Raw genomic sequence first — 22,500 nt, forward strand, 5'->3', positions numbered from 1 at the left:
TTGCCTTCAATCAATCCCCTGCGCGTGTGTGTTTGTGCATGTGTGATACTGGGGAAGTTGCATGGGTTTTGCTCCCCCCCCCTCGCTATTCAGGGAGACACGGAGAGACGCGACGGCTAAAAATCAAATCTGCGTTCCCTCACATCGCCGCGAGATAAGACTCTTTTCAATTTTCCCCTGTTTTATCCTCCTGTCCGTCACTCTCGCTCGCTCGCTTTCCTCTTCTAGGGACGCATGTCTCTCTCGCTCTATCGCTCACTCTTCCTGGCTCTCTTGCTCTCTCTCTTGCTCTCTTTCTCTCACTCTAGTTCTAGCTCTCTCTCCCGATATCGCCCTCTCTCTCTCTCACTCTAGTTCTAGCTCTCTCTCCCGCTATCTCCCTCTCTCTCACTCTGGTTCTAGCTCTCTCTCCCGCTATCTCCCTCTCTCTTTCACTCTAGTTCTAGCTCTCTCTCCCGCTATCGCACTCTTTGTAGTCTCAAATGCTCCCCTCCTCTCCCCACCACCCCCATCAAGCAGCAGTTTCCCACTCTTTATTTTATTTTTTTTTTCTTCACTGAAATACAATTTTGAGTTAAAGACTTCATTAATTAAAATGACAATTCAAAAGTGGACCGGAAAATGATCAATAAAATGAAAGAAAAAGTTGTGCACTTTCCCAGTCTCCTAAATCCTTTCCTATTCTAAATCCATCACCCTGCTAGTATTGTGTTCAACGATCGAATACATGGATTTTTATGTTCCGCATTTTGGCTTTTCTCCCTTGCCGTGTGACTGACCGACAGACAGAGGACAGCCGTAAGACAAGACCTTCATCAATGTTTTCACCACTTCCTTCAACAACTCAGCTCTGGGTTCTGATTGGTTGTCGGGGAAAGGCTCTTTTCAACAGTGCATTGATGCCCACTCAATACGCCAAACAATCCCAGGGGGGGGGGGGGGGGGGGGGAGGGGGTGGGACCTTTGACCCTCGGCAATGAGCGCCAGGATGGTCGATAAACGGGGTGTCCTGAGCTCTTTGAAAGGTCAAACCAACTGATCCTTACCCTTTGACCTCCCCAGGGGTCTGCAGAGCTGTAGCCCACCACCTCCCTCTATGCTAGTGTTTATGTTCACCACCAAGATACAAAACAGTGAACCGAAAAATGCTTGTTAAATGAACCACAGTCAAAATGGCCGCCCTTGCTTACCAGTCATATTAATTATTTATTTTCAATGTGTTCCTCTTTCAATTGTCGGTTTTAATATTGAGAGAGCTATCGCTGCCCGTCCATAATATTCTGCTCTCTGGGGTTCGTTCTGCCCGGCGATAATTAAATTGCCCACAGTTGTGTGTGTGTGTGTGTGTGTGTGTGTGTGTGTGTGTGTGTGTGTGTGTGTGTGTGTGTGTGTCAGATCGATGTACTGCAATTACCCAAAGGTCTATCTGCAGTGTGTGTGTGTCAGTCAACACGTCTGTGTGTTAGCTTACTGCTTTCCTGTCCTCGGGATGGACATCGAGGAAATTACTTATGTACACACGTGTCGCGTGGGCACGCAAACACGCACACAAGCATGCGCAAATGCACACACACACACACACACACACACACACACACACACACACACACACACACACACACACACACACACACACACACACACACACACACACACACACACGTGTGTGAATGTGCGTAACAGCGTGCACTCGTATCCGTGCGTGCTGTGTGCTGTGTGTGTTTGTGCGTGCTGGTGTGGGTATGTGTTTGTCTGTGTGTGTTGCCCCAGCGTGTTCCCGCAGTGTGTTTTAGCGGTGACTACGTGTGACGCTGTTAGCACCGTGACGGGAAAAGTGTCTGCGCTCGTATCTTTAGCACATTCTGACACTTGCAGTGTTTTTGCCTACGCTATCTGGATGCTACGTGCTACCTCCGTGGCGCGACAGCGCAGGCTAATGAAAGTCCTTGTAGGAAAATAATTATTAAGATTGTCAACAAAGAAGTTATGTGTCATAACTTTTTACCGATTGCGTTGGAGCATAATATAAACATTTGGGAGTGTATTAGTGATGATGAGCAAATATGGATTTGGTAAACAAAGTAATAACAGGAAATGAGGCAACCGGTCCAGGGAAAATACAGGACAGCTTTGTCACTAATTTCTGGATAATTTTGGACCACTAAATATAATAATCTATTGTAATCTATCGAGCAATGCAGTATCAATGAAGCTGTGTGTGTGTGTGTGTGTGTGTGTGTGTGTGTGTGTGTGTGTGTGTGTGTGTGTGTGTGTGTGTGTGTGTGTGTGTGTGTGTGTGTGTGTGTGTGTGTGTGTGTGTGTGTGTGTGTGTGTGTGTGTGTGTCAAAATAATTACTGCATTTGCATATATTGGTTTAACCAGTTAAAGATTTAAATTCTTACTATTGTGATTGATTAACGGGAATGGGGATGACCTTGGAGTTTGCATGCTGTACTGAAACATAATTCAGAACGACCGTAGGTGACAAAGGACTTGGCATCAATAATATTATTTGTATAATAAAAACACATTACACATGCCGATGGCTACTGTTAGCAGGCATGCTTTAAGAAGTGATGTATGTTTAAATATATATAAAGGGGATCCCCCCCCCCCCCGTAATAAGGACCATATAATGAAGTCCCCCGTTCCCCCACATTCAAGAAACCATGAAATTGGCCAACCAACGCCAGAGAACATATCTCTCTCTTGCTCTCGCTCTCTCGCTCTCTCTCTCTAGCCTTTCTCTCGCTCTCTCGCTCTCTCGCTCTCTCTCTCTAGCCTTTCTCTCGCTCTCTCTCTCTCTCTAGCCTTTCTCTCGCTCGTCCGGCCAATTTGCATGAACGAATTCCTCTGCGAAAAAAAAAAAGGTGAAAGAAATGAGGGGATTAATGTTGTCCCATTATCTTCGAGCGTGTAAACAATTTCCAGATGAGGAATTAAATGGAGGAAAATCCCTAGAGGAGGAGGAGGAGGAAGAATGCAAGGGCTAGGAAGGGGGTAGGAGGGGAATGAGGAAGAGGTTTTGGCGGTCTAAAACCCATCGCTACATTGTGAGGCTAATTGGCTATTGTAATTCCTGCATTTCGATTCATTATTTGGAGAAGAGAAACAAAGAGATCAATGCTCCTTCTTTTGTATGCAGTAAGCTTCCACATAGCACATTCTGCCTGTGTGTTGTATGTGTGGGTGTGTTCTGATTGTGGGTGTTTTTGTGTGTTGCGTTTGCGTCTCGGAGTGTTGGATATGTTTGCCTCATTAGTTCAGATATTTCATGTAATTACCCTGCTACAGGCCGCTGTGGTTTAGCTTGTTTTCTAATTTGGCTCCATTGCCGCCATACAGCGTTGCATTATTTATTTATCTGCTTCGACTCGATAATTATTATCCGCAATTGCCCAAGGACGTATTTGTAAACGTGTATGCGTGTGCGATTGTGTTCATGTGTGTGTCTTTGGCGGATTCCACGGATGAAATCCTTATCGCTGCGGCTACGCTAACACAACCCCTTTTAACGGCTAGCTTGAGCCAACTGGTTTACTGAGGTGACTGCTTGGAATTAGAAGGATGTAAACCGAGTGACAAATGTGAGAATAATTGAATAGGCTGGTCATTTGTAGTTAAAAGAAAATAAACACTTCAAAGTCGGTTGACCTCGGTAAACCGAAAATCATTAGTGTGGAAGATTTATTATTTTTGTTTTCCGGCTGACACCTGATTTGTTGAGTGTTTTTTCCCGCCTGGCTTTTAACCTTCTAGTCGAGAAAGAACAACATCTTTGTTGCCCGTGATTAGAGTAACAATGAGTAGGAGGTAAGATTAACACTCTGACAGAGCGAGACGCTCCACTCACTCACTCACTCACCAACACACCTACTAACACGTTTCACTCACACTCGCATGCACACGCACACAAAGACGGGTATCCACGGCGACGCAGCACAGAGTGTTACCTCAGCGTGTTCGCTCGCTAAACCAAATCATTGTTTTTTTCTTCGTCCGTGTTTGCCTCCCTGGGGCTGCGTCGTGCTTCGGCTCGTTGTCCCCCGCAGGGCCGGCCTTCTCCACTCATACCGACGCGCACTCTGACTGGAGGGACAACAGCCTGTCCCGTCTAATCAACTCTTACACCCAGCGCCCCCTCCACCCCGCCCCTCCACCCGCCCCTCCACCTCCACCTCCACCGAAGCAGCAGGGCTAGTTACAGAGAGGCTAATGATTGATTGGCTGCTGGTCTCCTATCGATCCCCCGAGGTCGGCCCGGGGCGACTATTGACGAATGGTTCCAGTGATCCGGCCCCCACGCCTTCCACCGACGCACTCCCTCTCCTCCTCCCCTCCACTCCCTTCATCCTCCGTCTCTCCTTCCTTGACCGCTTCATCTCCCTCTTCTTTCCTCCGCCCCATCCCATGTCCGTCCGTTTCCTTTAAGCGTCGTTTTGCTTCGTCCTTCGTCATTCGTTATTCCTCCCTCACTTCCTTCCTTCATGTCTCCCTCTAACTCCCTCCATCCTTTTCCTTCCTCGATCTATCGCACTCCCTCCTCTCCCTCCCCCCCCCCCCTCCCCCCTCCGCCTCCCTCACCTGGGTCACTAGTAGTTGATGATCCTAGCAGGCCCAGCGGCTGGATCGATGGGATGGGGGCCGGGGGGGGGGGGGGGCAGGGTTCTACTCCACCCATACATCCTGTTCACAGCGCCCAGGACACGCCTTGACCTGGAGGAGGATGGGTGGAGGTGGGGGGGGGGGGGGGGGAAGTGTGTCAGAGAGGATGGGGAAAAGGACGGAAACATAGGGGAGGGGTGTGGGCGGTACCGAGGAGGAGGGTCATTTGGCGGGTCAAAACTAATTAGGATCGAGGTTGTGTCTTAATTCATGCACTTTTATCGAGAGGGAGGGAGAGAGAGAGAGGGAGAGAGATGGCAGAACGTGGGCTTGTCTTGCGGATAGCAGTTGTAATCTTGTTGAGTTATTTGCAATGGGGTACTCCGGTCTCTGGGCCATCTGAGCAGCCCTCTCCTCCTCCTCCTCCACCTCCTCCTCCTCCTCCTCCTCCTCCTCCTCCTGTCCACAGAGAGAACAGTCGTCACGTCGGCCATTCCTCCCGAAGGCTAAGCATGAGACAAACAACAGATTGAATTGATAATAGCCACTCAAATACAAGGCCTGTGTTCCGCTCACGCCGTAATACGTTTATAATTTGTGGTTAATGAAACACAATCACCAAAAAGACCTTGTGAGTCAGGTTGCCATGAATGCTTCTACATTTCAAAAGGAGATCGGTCTCTTTGATTATATCCTTATCACAGTTATTTTTGTGTATTATTATGCACAGTGTTTCTATTTTTTGTGACCCAGCCCCTTTAGAATTGTAGAATTCTCAATTTGACTCATTACAAGATAACATCCGTCGGTTTGCCGATGAGTCAGGCGCTAAAGGAAGTGGCTCCACGTCCATATATGGGCACTCCACACTTCCAAGGTCGCAGCCCTAGAGAACTAGAAGAAATGGTGTCTACAGAAAGACAGACAGAGGAACAGACCTCCTTGTTACCGTGGCTTTGAAGTGACATCCAGCAGGCAGTGGCGTGCAAATGAAAAGGCGATTTTGCGAGGCGCATCGGTGTTCGTGTCAGGCTCCGGCTAATTAGCGCCAAGCCAGAGGCGCGAATGCTAACGAGAGTAAATCATCTGGCTCAGTGCACGGCTGGACGCAAACCATGGCAGGAGTCTTTTAAATCTCCGGACCTGGAGTTTGCTTCCAAGCTTTTTACAGTTTGACGCTTTTATCCAAAGCCATAGCCAGTTTTCCTGTCCGTGTCGTTAAGGAGCAGGTAGGGGACTCGGGGTGTCATGGTCGACTCTGCCCAGCAGGGGAGACGGGGGACGTCGGTGTTCCCGTCCCAGAACCTTTTGGCCGCGTGTCAAACACGCAACCCGCTACAGTATCGCTCAGCCCCCTGTGGGCATCGGGGTGACCTCACACACCCCCACTTAGCCGCCGTTAACTAGGGGTTGAAGAAAGATGAAATGAATAAAACAGATGGTGCAGGATGCGCTTGAGCTCACAAGAAGGCAGAGAATCCAGAGAGTGGTTGGTGAAGTCAGGTAGAACCGGTCCGGGAGAGATCCAGGCCGGGAATCCTCCTCTCATCCCTGCTTTAATAACATAAGACCAGCGATGAGAAGCACTAGGAGGTGAGCCAGAGTTTAAAGCTTCTTCAAAATAAAAGTCCCACTCTTGTTTGCCCTTTCAGTACTCCCCTGTGAACCAAGCCACATAAAAGTCTCACTCTATTTATGAACAGGTCCTCCACCATTGTGTCTATCTTTGTCTTAACCTCTCCCATATTCTCTCCCTCTCCCTCCATCTCTCTGTCCCAGTGCGGCATGGCTACTGCACTGTTTGAGTTACTGGTTGAATAATGCAGTCTGTAGGCCAGCTTTGATGGCTTGTTTGATTCTGCAGATGAGGTGGTGGTGGAGGTGGTGGTGGTTGGGGTTGGAAGTGGTGGTGGTGGTGGTGGTGGAGGAGGTGGTGGTGGTGGTGTGAGCTGAACTTGTAATGTCTTTTTATTATTGAATAAGTCTCTTTGAGTACTTCCCTGGTGCAATCTCAGTGACCTCATGCTGGGTCTCTCTCTGCTGCCAGGGAACCTGAAGCATTAGCACATGGGCGCGCGTGTGTGTGTGTGTGTGTGTGTGTGTGTGTGTGTGTGTGTGTGTGTGTGTGTGTGTGTGTGTGTGTGTGTGTGTGTGTGTGTGTGTGTGTCATGCAATTTATTCTTGATTTATGCATGCTTAGAACATGACATTTGCAGGTGAAGTCATGAATATGTGCACTTATGCAAACACACACGCACACACACTCAACGCACACTCTCTTACATCGACGTGTGCTTGAGTACACTTATTGTGAGTTTGACACCGTACTTTGAGAAATGCTTCCTTTTTAGTGGCACTTGAAGCTTTTCTCCCGGTACAGAAGGAGGATAGCTTTTAGCAATAGTAAAATAACAGGATACGTGTGTGTGTGTGTATGCAGGCGTCTGCCTGTGTCTGGTAATGTTCAACCCTGGGTTTAAGTGTTCCCTACTTCTACGTGTATATATAGTTGACGTTATACCCCCCCCCCACACACCTCCTCCTACTTTAGATCAGATGCAGATGCAGCCACCCATGTGCATACATTCTGCGTGTGTGTGTGGCACTTGACCTGTTTGTGTGGGTTTGTGGCACTTGAAGTGTGTGTGTGTGTGTGTGGCACTTGACGTGTGTGTGTGTGTGTGTGTGTGTGTGTGTGTGTGTGTGTGTGTGATTGTGCGAGCATTGTCTTTCCATGCTACTGTTTTAAGTGTGCATACAGGTGTGTGCGCCTCAGCCTGGGGGAGTCTAGGTGTTTAGGGTTAGTGTGTCTAGCCGCAGTCTAGAGACCTCCTGCCGTGAATGAATAAACCTTTTAATGTGTTTTTAATCACCCGACCACATCCGCCCCGATCACCGTGGAAATAAAAGTTGATGACTCTTATATGATACTTTTTTAATAAACGCTAACCTAATTCCCACGTAGACGTTATTCCGTGAATACTTTATGACTGCAGGATGCTAGGCTCTGTCTGATGCTGTTGTTTATTCTGGGCCGCACTAGATTAACTTTATCTCTGTATAGTCGTTGTTTGCGGGTTGGTGGCCTGCCTTTGCTCATGGAATATTAATGGGAAATGCGCTCTGCTTTTTGTGTAAATATCTCCTGGCGTTCGTTCGCCTAGCAGCCATACCTTTTAAATATATTTTTTAAATATACATGTGAATACTATTTGAACTCGGATCAGATATGGAAAAACTTCACGCCAGCAGGGAAATCCAGGTGTTCAAACAAGATGAAAGGAAAGATGAACACAAAATCGGAAATAATAAAAGCGCAATATCAGCACTGTATACACAAACACAGAGACAAAATAAATCCAGAATAGCGCTATCTATTTTCACCAGTTTGGATGCGGCTCCTTACCACGCTTAATAATAAGATAGTTTACACTTGTTCCGAGTTTACTCCTGTCCATGGGCCTTGAGCAAGGCAGGTTGGGCGATTAGGTCTGAGAGCATTGTACTCGCTGCCTTTCGCAGTCGGCCAGGTTTCCACCACGGGCGCTCTGTCTTTCCTTGGAGATCGATAGGCAGTTATCGAGCGGCGGTTCAGGCCGGCTGGTTCACTAGCCAAGGTCCACACACTTAGCGTTTAATCACCGGTGAAATGTGTGTGCGACCGACGCCTGGAAGAAGAATGGCTTTCATTTCACCAGCCTGAGCCGCAAAGACTTTTTTGTAACCATTTTTACCAAGTTTATATCGGTAAAGCTACCACACATCAAATACTTCAAGATCAGACGTTTGCTTGTCGTGAGCCTCATAGCATAATTGCCTAAGACATATTTTGGCCGAATTGTGATATCAAACCTAACTCTACTCTCCTGACACTGCTGATTCACTGTGCCTCATTGGTTGTATCCTTAGCCAATCAGAGGGATTTTTACATTCCATAATCAGTATCTGCCTCATTCAACTATTTGACCCAGGCCTTTTTTACTCTAAATAAAGAGATTAACCTTAAAATATGACTTCGGTAATTATGCTATGAGGCTAACAAAACATGAAACACATTCTTCATGTCACAGGATAGTGTAGTGATCAGGGTGTACCACTCCAACCCCAGATTCCCCCTGTCCACAGCCTAAGGCAAGGCCTCCTTGAGGAAGAGGCCCAACTGCCTACCTGCTCCTTATTGTCCTTCATTGGAATACAAGTCACATTCGATAAAAGCAACGGCTGAATCGCTAAACACAAAACATTGCAGTGAAAGAAGTTGACCTTCACTCAAGATATGACCTAGACTTGAAGCATCCTCCTCCTTTTCCTCCTTCATCCTCCTCTTCCTGCTGTTCCTCCTCCTCTTTCCCGCCCTTTCTCCTCCTCGCCGCCGCAGCGGTCAGCTGCTTCTAAAGTGGACCCGTCGTGATCCACTAAGACCTTGTCCCTCTCCGAGTGTTCCTGTAGTAAAAGGCTGTTCCCCCGGTCTCACCTGCTGCAGACCCCTCTCTTGGTGTCCTCCAGATCACGGCTGACAGGGCTCTCATTGGTGGCTGAGGATCGACCCGCACAACCAATTACAGCGTTCCTAACTAGTTCCTGGAATCTGGCCCCTTCTAAAAACACTTCCCCCACAGCGTACAACACCACTTTAGCCTCCGACGGTGTCTTTGACTCTTTTGGCTTTATCTTGTTTCGTCTTTTGTTTATTCCTTCTTCTATTCTCCTACTCATTTCTCTTAATCTGTCGCTTTTTCTTTCATGCTTACTTTACGTTCCCTGAATGTTTTTTTTTAAAGTGTATTGGTGTATTATTTGTTGTCAGTCCAAAAACCACAACCGAAACCACAGCCAAACAGTAAAACCAAAGAAAATCGAAGATCCCTGATGTTTTTATTTTACGACGCTAAAGTTAAGACCTGGATCCCATAAACCGCAAGCACCAACTGGCATCTGGACGGCAGCCATTTTGTGGCTCCTATGGTGTTTGCGGCGGGCACTTGACTTCCCTGTAATGGAAGTAATGGCACACACACACACACACACACAAACACACACACACACACACACACACACACACACACACACACACACACACACACACACACACACACACACACACACACACACACACACACACACACACACACACACACACACACACACGTGGCAGACTAACAGTGATCACAGCCTCGGCCCTGGAACAAGCAGCCTGTCCAGTTAGTTCACACTATACGAGCCCAGAGTTTAATAGAGAGAGGGAGAGAAAGAGTGGGAGAGAGCTCCCTTTTCCCTCCCCCAGAGCTCACTGTGTTAAAGGCCTGCGTTCCGGTTTTTACACGCGTGTGTAAATTATCCCTCGTACTCCATATGTCGTCCAACCAACAGCAACGCTTGAAAAGCCAGGGGATTATATTCAAACCCCACAATCTAGATGTGCTTGCATTACTTTGTTTTAATGTGATGTGTGTGTGTGTGTGTTTTAGGGCTCCGCCTCCGACCGTTAAATCCATCGCCATTATCTTTTTGTTATGGTGTGTTTCTGTCTTTATTTTCAATTCTTTATCCCCCTCTATTCCGATTTACACAGAAACACAGAAACGCACACACACACACACACACACACACACACACACACACACACACACACACACACACACACACACACACACACACGCACACACACGCCAGATGTTTCCCATGACTCCTTCAAACACAAAGGAATGCACTTGAACCCTCGCTGACATCTCAAAGGTGGTCTCCGTGACAACTCGAGCTGCCATCATGAAAGCATTGCTTGGCAACGGAGGGCCCTATAGTGGGAAGAGTGAGGCCCTTCAAACACATTGTTGGGGAACCCATCGTCCCGTTTCCCTGTTCACTGGCCCATCGAAGTGGTTGTTTAGGAGACGCAGACACTTCTGAGTCTGTGGTTGTGATCGAGAGGCCGGTGGTGAGTTGTTCTCTTGTCGGAATACTCTTTAGGCTGAAACCTGTTTCCTCACGTTTCTTCTGCCCACTTCAGCACCTGAAATCTGGTCAACCACTGCTTCAAACGGCCACTTCTCCCCTCGTTCAGTGTCGTTTTATATCCCCCCCGTCTCTCGTGTTCCCAGTGAATGTTGACTTGAACTTCAAAATAGTACTTGGCCTTTTGTAGCATCTTATCCTAGCTATCTTTGTTGTAAACAGGAAATAAGTAAACCGAGCCATTGTGATTGGCACTAGGTTCTATAAACATCCTCACTGTAACAACAGTGATATATTGTTTCACTTTCTTATGAATAATGTGCTTATTGTCTGTTGCTTTGGATAAAAGCGTCTTCTAGATACCCTAAATGTAAATGTAAGTCTGTGGACCAAGGACACTAATGTTATTTACCTCTTGCATCGTATATGTGATTAATTGTGTTGGTGGGGGGGGGGGAGGCTAGTGAGGTGGCATCCTTGAGCGATATTCCCTAACCCCTACCTGATCATCAATGACATTCACTGTAGGACACTTTGGGGGAAAGTCGTTTGGAAATGATTAAAGTGGCAATCTGGAAGATTTCCCCTTTTTGTTCCTTTTGGCACCTTTTGGCACCACCTGTGGGTCTCTCGCGGCTGGCTGGGAAACTAGCGCTGGGTGATGAAAGTCACGGCACTAAGTGAGGCCCGCTTGGTGGTTCGGATGCGTGGCTGGGGAAGGGGCCATCAACACCCAGTTTGAAACATTCCTAATACTGCAAACGCCAGGGCTTTGATGAGTGGCCCCCAGGCTCAATCTCCGATGGGTGCATTCCTTGACAGATGGTGACTTCATTTACGTTTATTTAGATGAAAATCTCTGGAAATCGTAGGGGTTGCCACGTAAACTAGTTGTAAAAGTGCATCTTTAATGATGACATACTGGAATCTATCCAGAGTTTATTTTTTTCATTTTATAAATCATAAATCGCTTGTTGCAAGGTGTTTCTGCTCGCGTCAGATATGACATCACATAACCTCCCCTCCGGATCTCAGACTAGCCCTGGACTCTAAAGTATTCATACATCTGCTCGGCGTCTCAATCACCTTGAATGAATACGTCCTCACTGATTCACTGAAAACGTCTTCTCACATCCCTCTGACTGCCATGCTGAGAAAATCAATATATTCATGCTCAAGGTGTTGGCGCTTTCCGTTGTGTTCTGCCTCTTGTTCCTCAGTGGCGTATGTGTTAATCCTCAGTTTGTAAAACACGCAGGCCACACACATTTTAAATAAACCCCCAGATTCCTTCTTTCCAAACTGCCAACAAACACTTTGCCGGCATAGAAAACTCTGGCCAATGCCAATTCTTCCCATTACAAACATCTGTCATGCGGCGGTAATCATATTTACTTGTGCTTGTTTATATTTAAAACCATGGAAAGCTCAATTGGTTTTGAGCAGAAATAGAGAAAGAATGAGGCCAGTAATCCAGAAGGGGGGAGAATAAATGAGGCGGCTGTCCAGATCCTCACGGTACTGTTAACGACTGGCAATTATTCATGAAACAAACTCCCAAATTAGTGTTTATCCGCTAATGTGTGTCATGACTATCAGGTCCAATAATGGCATGCAGCGTTTGCCGCTTGTTCTTTTGATGTCCCTGTCTGTGTGTCTGTGTGCGTGTATCTGTGTGTCTGTCTGTTTGTCCCTGTTTGTGTGTCTTTCTATGTGTCTGCCTGCCTGTGTATCTGCCTGTCTGTCTCCGTTTGCATGTCTTTGTCTCCCTGGCCTCTGCCTGTATTTCTGTCTGTGTGTCTTTCTGTGTGCTTCCATCTGTGCGGAAGTCATGCACGCATACATACATTCATTCATCCTTTCCCTCTCGCTTATCCTTGCCCGTCCTCTCCCCCCCACCCCCCCCACCTCCCCTCTCTTCTCCATCTTTCTTTCTCCATCTTCTCTCTGGAGCTCTGATTTGGACCTATTAGTGAGTCTGAGTCCTTGCAGTGTGTGCACTCCGTGGACCCTCACTTCATCAGCGTGCCGTTTGATTCGCGCTGCGCCGGCTGAACAGAAGAAATAACTGATCCGGCTGATCAGAGTGGAAACTAGTTCTCATTGTGTCGGGCTTCTCATTCGTTTATCTTGGATTCATTATCAGCTCCATTTTGTCGGCGACTTTCATTTCTCTCGCTCTCTCCTTGGGGCAGGGTATATTTTACAACTCTTGCATTTATTTACCCCTCTCTCTCTTTCTCTCCCCCCTATCACTGTTCTGTCTCTTTCTCGCTCACTCTCTCTCTCTGTGTCTGTCTGTCTGTCGCTCTCGCTCTCGCTCTCGCTCTCTGTCTCACTCTTGCTCTCTCTCCCTCTTTCATTTGGTTCTCCTTGGTCTTTCTGCCATTATTTAGCCTTTTGTCTCTCCCCCCCAGACTTTCTTATTCCTCCATTTCTTATTCCTGTCGTCTCGTTTCTCTATCTCTGACATGATACCATCCTATCCTCCATTAAGGCCCTGCGACTCTCTCTCTCGCTCTCGCTCTCGCTCTCACTCTCGCTCTCTCCCCTCCCTCCCTTTATCTCTCTGCCTCTCTCTGTCTCCATGTCCTCTTAATTTCCTTGTCTTTGTGTCTCTTTGTCTTTGTCTCGCTGACACCATAACACACCATGGCGCGGTTATCTGCCACGTACAGGAGCCTGCCTTCAACTCACTGTGGTGCAGGCACAAAAAACAATGGGTTTGCTTTGTGTGTGTGTGTGTGTGTGAGGGAGCTAGGGAGGGAGGGCAGGGGTCTGTGTGCGTGCGTCTTGCAAAGTGTTTATGAAACGATCTCGCTCCTCTGTCGCTTCATCAAGGCCTCTTCGTCTCTCTCTTTGAGTCATGAGAAGCCCCGGTGGAATGCATAAAGAAGCAGACTTAAAAGCCTTTCATTGTATACCGGTTCAGCCCTGCCGTCCCCTAAGGCTCACTGCGTCACATTGAGATTCTGGGGATCGCTGTAGTGTCCGTGTTGTTCTCTTTTGTTGGTGACTGGCATTGTGTTTTACACTGCAGTCATGTAGATGCATGCCATGCACACACACGCACGCAGGCAAACACAGACACACGCCCACTGGCACACGCAAAATTCACATGCACACCAATGCACACAGGCGCACACACACACGCGCACACACACACACACACACACACACACACACACACACACACACACACACACACACACACACACACACACACACACACACACACACACACACACACACACACACACACACACACACACACACACACACACACACTCTTTCTCTCTCACACTCACACACACATACACACGTAATTATGTTTAATTCATGAGCTAATGTGGAAACGGAACCACACAATGGTCTGAAATTGCATTCCTCGAACATGCTCACTCAATATTTCTTCCTAAAGTCGGTACTTAAACAAGCATCTATTCCGCTTCATAACAATTTTAAGAGTTTCGACCTGTTGAAAGTGCTGAAGGATTCGGTGTGAGTCATGCTATCCCTAGCTCGGCCATACATCCTTTGAGGACACTGCTCATGCTCTGGCCTGTGTCCGTGTCTCCACATTCGGTGAGCAGTGTGACTCAGACGGAAAGCGGGCAGCCAGCCGGAGAGCGGAAAAGCCAAGGACTCCAGCATGAGACACGTGGCGCCCATATCTCCCCCGCTCGCTCCCTGAGGTGTCTGTGTTTTGCTGCCGCTGCTGATGTCGGTGCCAGGTTATGTTTTAGAGGTTGTGACAAAATGGTTGTCAGGAAGAGGCCGAGAGAGACCAGTCAAGGGGACCTTGCCAAGGTAGTGGGGAGGACCGGAGAGACCGACATAACTTCTACTGAGAAAGCTGACAAGTGTGTGCTAGTGTAGTGCTATGGTGTGTTGATTCAAGACGTGTAGTTCATGTATTAAATAAAACAGGAAAATGCAACCTACTGAAACATCTTTCATGGACATATACAGTATGATATCAAAAATGTATTCTTTCTGCAATTTAAGTATAATGACATTCCGGATTTGCTGTAGTGGTGGCAGTGATTCTGAGGACTGTAAATTCATTCTGCTTTGGCTATGGCACGCAAATCAAGAATATAATGATCATGATAATTCAGAGCAAGTTAAGGTTAAAGTAAAACGTCAGTGTTGAAGTCAGCTGCTTTGTCATATAATCAAAATGTTCAGATACGAGATAGACTGTTGATCTGATACAAAATAGATACCTGATCTAATCTTAAATACATTGCACTTTCTATAATGCTTTTTTAACTTTGCCTTTATTTTCGATATATTCTATAATTTTTTTAACATTGCCTATGTTTTATCTATTATTTTATTGTATGACAATGTTTATACAGAGTCTTTTGAGTCTGCCTCGTGTATGAAAAGTGCTATATAAATAAAGTTGGCTTGCCTTCCTTTGCCTTGCCTAAGTGCCTCGTATGAATGACAGTCAAGTAGCTAGTAAGCCACCAGAGTCAGCTATCACTTCTCTTTGGCCTCAAAACCCTCACTTTATAACGTTAACATCTGAGACAAGGTTGACATTCTCTGGTCGATCGGTGCAAGAGATCTGAACAATGCAACCTTCATTTGTAAAACAAGCAAACCCCAGGAATACTTCCAGCACTCCAGCAAATATTATCGATGTGTTGTGTGAAAGCACAGGGGGAAACAAATAAAAATCCTTACGCCCAGAACTAACAGTCACCGTCAACACGGCCATATGTGTCTCCAGATGTCGATAGTATTGAGGATTAATGCGGTGCTCAGGGCTGACTATCTGTGCTGCGTGCTACCGGGTATCAGATAAGGAGCATCTATCTTCCACCGGAGCCCCGGTGCCCATTCTTTAAAGTCACACTCGCTACCCACAAACAACAACTCCGGTGATGGATGGCTCAACAACGACCTGGCTGGATTCTGTCCTGGGCTTCAGCTCGACCAACAACCGATACCGCTTCACGGATGCGTCAACAAATGCTGTGGAGCGAATCGGAATCCGAACCGGATGCGTTCTGCGCAGAATCAAGTGCGCTTACTTTACCGCCTGGGGGGGGGGGGATGGATCAGTCTGCCAAATCACAACCCCAGTGGACCGTACCGACTGGTAGGCTGATCTGTCCATCATACATCTGGTTTGTTACGTCCGCGTCTGATGTAAACTATGTGTTCAATTAGGCAATGGCTTCAAAGTAAAAGTGTGTATGCATCGAATACTCAACGTAACACAGGGTCATTCTGGACGATGAAATTCTCGTGACAAGGCAAACATGAACAAAGTGATGAATTTTAAGTAAAGCATGATTTCTAAAGTATGATAGAAGAGGGGTATAAAAAGCATCAAAATAAAATATATAATAGCCAATAACTTGCTTGTAATGGCTTCCAATTCCTAATCAACATCACACCTGTTGGCAAAGGGTGAGGGCCCTTTAAAACACACGCATGCACCGTTCTATAAACGATCCCCCTGACGCTATCCAGGGAGCCGCGTCCACCAACTGCTGATTGGACCCTAGCGCCCGTTGCTCTGTCGCTATCCATGGTCCTGAAACAGTAGCTCTTACTGCTATGTCACTGTCCATGGTCCTGAAACAGTATCTCTTAATGCTATGTCGCTGTCCATGGTCCTGAAACAGTAGCTCTTGCTGCTATGTCACTGTCCATGGTCCTGAAACAGTAGCTCTTACTGCTATGTCTCTGTGTCCATGGTTCTGAAACCCAAACTCGGACCTGCTATGTCGCTATCTACGGTTCTGAAACCCTAGTGCCCGTTTATATGTCGCTATCCATGGTTCTGAACCCCGAAATAAGACTTCTCTGTCGCTATCCATGGTCCTGAAAACTCATCACCCATTGCTATGTTGCTATCCATGGTCCTGAAAACCCATCACCCATTGCTGTGTTGCTATCCATGGTTCTGAAACCTCATAACCCATTGCTATGTTGCTGTCCATGGTTCTGAAACCCTAGATCTTTCCTCTTTGTCGCTGTCCATGGTTCTGAAACCGTAGATCTAACTACTTTGTCGCTGTCTGTGTTCGTCTAAATCTTGTTTGTCTCCTTCTCTGCACTCCTGCTGCTGACCTTAACCTTTGTCACCAGCTGGTGTGAGTAGAGGCTTTAGAAGAGCTTAATACCCTCGGCTCTTCTGGGGTATTAACATGTCAACATCTGTTTTTTTTGTAAAGTGTTGACACTGTATGTGTTCAGTAGTAACTACAAAGTAGTATTTGTTCATTGCGAACGGTGGTGAAAGCTTTTGAATCAAAAACATGTGATTTTTTTAGATACTTTCTTTAACCATTCAACTATTTTGCAATGTTTTCTATCTTTTTGTGGCCTTTTTAATCAAATAAGAGTGTTATTCAGAATGAAGAAAGCCCAAAACCCAGTTATTTCATTTGAATTGAAATACTAATGTGCTTTTCTTGTCCATCTCTCTCTCTCTCCTGTTTCCTCTCTCTCTCTCTCTCTCTCTCTTCTAGTGGTGCTGCTGAATTCTAAAGAGACTCAAGCAGAACTTGGCTGGACATCGTACCCCCCAAATGGAGTGAGTCTGCACTGTGTGTGTGTTTGTGTGTGCGTATGTAAGTGCATTTGTGTGTCTTCTATTTTCTCATCCATCACTTCTATTCTGTATTCCTTTCTCGCTTATTTTTCTTTCTCTCTTTCTCTCTCACGCTGGTACTCTGCCCCATCCGTCTATCTTACTTTCTGTCTGCCTGCCTGTTTGTCCGTCTGTCTGTGTCTCCCTCAGAACCATTTTCACCGTCCAGAACTCATTATGTCTATTAATCCATTAATCGATGAGTCTTTGCCTGGACAAGTCCCTTCCTCCATACCTCCAGACCCACTGACCTACTGCCATGGATAATGTCCCCTCTTCCTACCTTGCTCTCTCTCCCCCCTTCCTCCCCCCCCCCCCCATCAATCGATGCAAGCTCATAAAGCATGCACCGCCCGGTTATGAGGGTGCAATAAATGCCAGATGTCAGGGAACCCCCTTTTTAGAGAATGATTTTATGCCTGGGCACTTGTTTCGCATAACGCTCTTGCGCGCACACACACACACACACACACACACACACACACACACACACACACACACACACACACACACACACACACACACACACACACACTTACACAGACGCACTGTTAGAGTGAGTGTGTGTTATGTTGCATAATTCCACACAAACGCAATGTATCTGTACACGTGTACATTCGGGTGCACTGACACGCACTGACACACACACAGACGTACACGCACGCTGCTTCATGTAGCAGTAGGAATGTTTTGGGTCACGTGCAGGGCTGTAAACTGGGGATTTATGGACTCGTTGGGATCCAAGCCCTGCACAGCCCAGTAAGGCCGGCTTAGAGAAATGCCTGCAAGGCCCACTCCCACTCAGACGCCCTGACACAACGCCGCTGTTCATCAGTACAACAGAACCGATCCACGCCGTCTCTCTCGGCCTCTGTCTCTCTCTTTCTCTCTCACTCTTTGACCCTCTCGCTCTGTCTCCCTGTCTCTCTGTCTCAGTGTGTCTCTCATCTCTGTCTTTCTTTCTCTCTTTTTGCCTCTCTCTGTCTCTGTCTGTCTGTCTGTCTCTCTTGTTCATACACTTTATCAATGACCTTTGACAGTAACTGTTTGGTTGAGTAAAAAGTGAAGGAAGTAAATCTGAAAAGAAGGCAAAACGCACCATAAATTCCCTTCAATTAAAATGAATGAAAATATGTATTCACTAACATCCTCATAATATTCTTTGTGTTGTTAATGAATGATGCTTCAGAGTTTTGGCGTTAAATGTAAAACAAGCTCACCAAACTTAATTCAATCAATGTATTCAATGAGTCAGACATGAGTAATCACTCTTATCTCTAGGTGTTTTCTTTCCTCTCACTTCTCCCGTCTCTAAACACATTTCATTGGCAGACCGACTAATCGAGAGAAGATTTATGATTATTACGGATGATTTGATGTTTTATTTTACTTTAGATTGATAAAGATAAAATCCTGTTGTTAGAACATGAAATAATCTTTTCATCCCTTAACAGCATATGCCACATTCCTATAACAACATAGATTTCAAATCAATCAACTATATCAATACGGGTTAATGTTCGGAAAGTTACCATAAAGCGAGCGATGGCATAATATTTTCCTTCTGAGCTTTGGTCAGCAGATTTCAACAGATCCATCGATTCCCGATAGTCAAATTAAAATCCCACTCTTACTCCCTCAGTCGGCCTGGATCAATAACCCCAGAGACTCTGTTTTTACAACTCATCAGCAAAGCGCCCTGATCGATACCACCATTTAGGGGATCAATACTTTATGCCACCTAGATTGAAGGCTTTTTAAAGAGCAGTGTTGACTATTTGTGTCCAGCCTGTGAAATGTTGTTGGTCTTTCTATGTCTGGCACGTAGTCCACTTCAGGTCTATCTCTCTGCCATCAGGCAGATCAACAATGAAAAAAACATTTAACTTTAACTTTAAAACTGCCTTTTCAAGACCTGTTCTGGAGCAGACAAGATGGACTCACTTACAAAACATCTTGCAAACGAATCCCTCTAAAACTGCAAAGTTGGCGCCAAGATAAAGAAAGACAAGTTTACCTATAGATAATTTAAACCCCCTAAAACCAACATTAAAAAACCTCATTAAGAAGCACTAGTTCAGGGCAGTTTAGTGTTGGGCAGGATAGTGTACTGGTCGGGATTCGTTTTGGCGAATCCCAAAATGAGGGGGTTCTGGGTTTGAGTCCCGATGTTTGCTATCTCCCTGCCGGCATTCTAGCGCAAGACACACAACCCGTCAATGACGTGTACCTGCATCGTTTTTACTGAACAACAATGAACGACATCATCTGCTGAATTATTCAATAGTACTTGCCAGTAGTATGTCATGCCTCGTCCCGTATAGGCAAGTGCAGGCACAACAGCAGTGCGTTACTGTTAAGGCAAGAGTAGGCGTGAGAGCAGAGGCCATGCTGAAGGCATAAGGACAGCTGGTACAGCCAGTCACTCTCTCTGTGACGCTGTGGGTGAGCCCTGGTGCCATTCTTCCTCCAGAATAGATCTGAAGCATGCTTCATAGCACACTATATACACAGCAAAGCGCTAATAGCATACTATATACCTGGCACTCTCTGTTGAACTGGCCTTTCAGTCTGTCTAACCCCCTCCTGGGTTTTTAGCAACTTTACCTTTTTTCCCTCTTCTCCTTTTCATCTGCCACTCTTCCCGTCACGCCAGTCGTCCCACTATTGTGCCTCATAATGCCCCGTGTCACTTCCTCTTCCTCGCTTTTACGGCCCCTTTTAAATCCCGCGAGTTTCCACTCACACCCTTCATCTCAAAATCGATGCCCATGTGTGTTGACTCTTCGTCTCCGCACATATTACTCTCCTCTTCATCTCTAGTCTACCCCTGACCTTCTGCTCCCCAGAGTCCTCCTCTCCTTCCACGTCATAACCCTGCTTTCATCCTCCAACTTCAACTCAACTCCTCTTCAACTATTCTTTATTTTCTTTCCCTCCCTCAATCCCACTCTGCCCCTCTTCATTCTCTGTCCTCTTAAGTAATACCTTGACTTGAATAATCTGACCCGCCGTCTGCTTTCCTTGCCCCTCCTTGCAATGACTAAAATGTCTCCCTGTCTCTTTCTTTGTCTGTCTGTCTGTCTGTCTGTCTGTCTGTCTGTCTGTCTGTCTGTCTGTCTGTCTCTCTCTGTCTCTCTCTGTCTCTCTCTCTCTCTCCCCTCTCTCTCTCTCTCTCTCCCCTCTCTCTCTCTCTCTCTATCCCCTCTCCCCCCCTCCTCCCCCGCCTCACAGTGGGAGGAAATCAGCGGGGTGGACGAGCGCTACAAGCCCATCCGCACCTACCAGGTGTGCAACGTGATGGAGCCGGTGCAGCAGAACAACTGGCTGCAGACGGGCTGGGTGCAGCGTCGCGGCGGCCAGCGCATCTTCGTGGAGCTGCAGTTCACGCTGCGCGACTGCAACAGCATACCCGGCGTGGCGGGCACCTGCAAGGAGACCTTCAACCTGCTGTACGTGGAGGCGGAGCGCGACCTGGGCGGCGTGACGCGCGAGGACCGCTACACCAAGGTGGACACCATCGCGGCCGACGAGAGCTTCACCCAGGGGGACCTGGGCGAGCGCAAGATGAAGCTCAACACGGAGGTGCGGGAGATCGGCCACCTGAACCGCAAGGGCTTCCACCTGGCCTTCCAGGACGTGGGTGCCTGCGTGGCCCTGGTGGCCGTGCGCGTGTACTACAAGCGCTGCCTGGCCACGGTGCAGAACCTGGCCGTGTTCCCCGACACGGTGGCGGAGGCGGCGTTCGCCACGCTGGTGGAGGTGCGCGGCGCCTGCGTCAACAGCTCGGAGGTGGACTCGGACAGCCCTCCCAGGATGCACTGCAGCGCCGAGGGGGAGTGGCTGGTGCCCATCGGGAAGTGCAGCTGCAGCGCCGGCTACGAGGAGGGCCACAGCAGCTGTGAAGGTAGGAATGGGGGAGGGAGGGGGGGAGGGAGGGGGCGAGGGAGGGAGGGAGGGATGGAATGTATGATGATGGTTAATTGTAGCAGCTACGACAGTAGGAGGATGGCACGATGACGGGTGGGAGGGAGGGAGGGAGGGAGGGAGGGGGGGAGGGAGGGATGGCAGCTGGGGAGATGTGTGATGATGGTTAATGGTTGCAGCTACGATGGTAGGAGAAATGTGGGAGGGAGGGTGGAATGGTGGGAGAGAGGGAGAGAGGGAGGGATGTCGGGAGGGAGGGAGGGAGGGTAGATGGGTATATGGACAGAGTGTGTAATGATGGCAAAGGATGTGTGTGTAATGATACCATGAAGGTAGGAAGATGGAGTAATGGATGTATGGTGAGATGAGTGGAGAGAGAGAGGGATGGAGAGAGAGAGGGATGGAAAGAGCGAGGGATGGAGAGAAGAACAACGACAAAAAACACTATTTTTTTTTACGAAAAAGTAAAGACTTTCGGACGAAAAACAAGCTTTCTCAGCCCTGAAATACAAAAGCCGATATATATTTCCTCCTAGTGTATGGCTTGGGTTGCAACCATTGCATGCTAAACAATTCCGTCCTTTGTGTTGCTAGGTTTCAGCATTTTAAGTATAGAAAAGCCCTGCTTCTACAAACCCAAGGTCCTTTCTCCCGGCTGTCAGGAAGCCAGCCAAACTAAAAGAACCTTTCAACGCGTTTGTTTGCATCTCACCTCAAACAACACTAACTGGGAAGTCATTCTATGGCCAGACTTTCCCTGTCTTTACATCATTAGAAACTGTATTTTTCCACCCTGAAGGGGAAAGCCTCGACTGTTTCCTCTCCTGATATATGGCCCGACACTGCTTACAGACGTCTCCGGACTTGTTAAACCCAAGCTCCTTTTATTTGAATGGATTTTTGTCACAATTACATTCTCCAAGGGGGGTTTTTTATGTTTTGGTTGTTTTTCGTCTTTTGTCTTTTGAGGCGGGCGAGTCCTCTGGGCGCATTACTTACCGGCGCTAAACATCAGAGCCGCGTCGCTTGTCTTCCGGGGTCTCCGCGCACACTGAAGGCGACACACTGTGCTCTAACAAGACAGACACCAGACGCATCTTCTGCCGGTCCGCTTTAATGTCGGCTCGCTCACGTCTCTTCAAGTGCACAACAGAAGGAAACTCGAGGGTGCAGATGCGTTGTATTTATTTAAAAGTGGGGGGTGGTATTAACCTAGCCGTGCTCATCCCATTTTGTTTCTCCCCGTGCGGTTTCGCCCCCGACGCAGACTGTTAAACCCACGGTTTGGTGGACATGTCCGTTTGTGTTCACTTCTTACGGTACTTAAAGCAAGCAAGTTTGTGTGTGTTTGTGTGCGTGCCGGTGTGTGTGTTCCTGTGTGTGTCTGTGCGTGTTT

The 22,500-nt window shown here is 47.4% G+C and overlaps 1 protein-coding gene across 1 annotated transcript in view; it reads left to right on the forward strand.

Moving 5' to 3' along the window:
* The first annotated feature begins 15,532 nt into the window (after positions 1–15,532).
* LOC132451531 (ephrin type-A receptor 10) overlaps positions 15,533–22,500 on the forward strand; it is a 31,224-nt gene continuing 24,256 nt past the window's right edge. Inside the window, exons 1-3 of the mRNA XM_060044069.1 lie at positions 15,533–15,596; positions 17,056–17,120; positions 20,412–21,084. Of these exons, the coding sequence (XP_059900052.1) occupies positions 15,533–15,596; positions 17,056–17,120; positions 20,412–21,084 (802 nt within the window). The remainder of the gene's footprint in view (positions 15,597–17,055; positions 17,121–20,411; positions 21,085–22,500) is intronic.

This window comes from Gadus macrocephalus, chromosome 22 (assembly GCF_031168955.1).
Source record: "Gadus macrocephalus chromosome 22, ASM3116895v1".
NCBI classification, from domain to species: domain Eukaryota; kingdom Metazoa; phylum Chordata; class Actinopteri; order Gadiformes; family Gadidae; genus Gadus; species Gadus macrocephalus.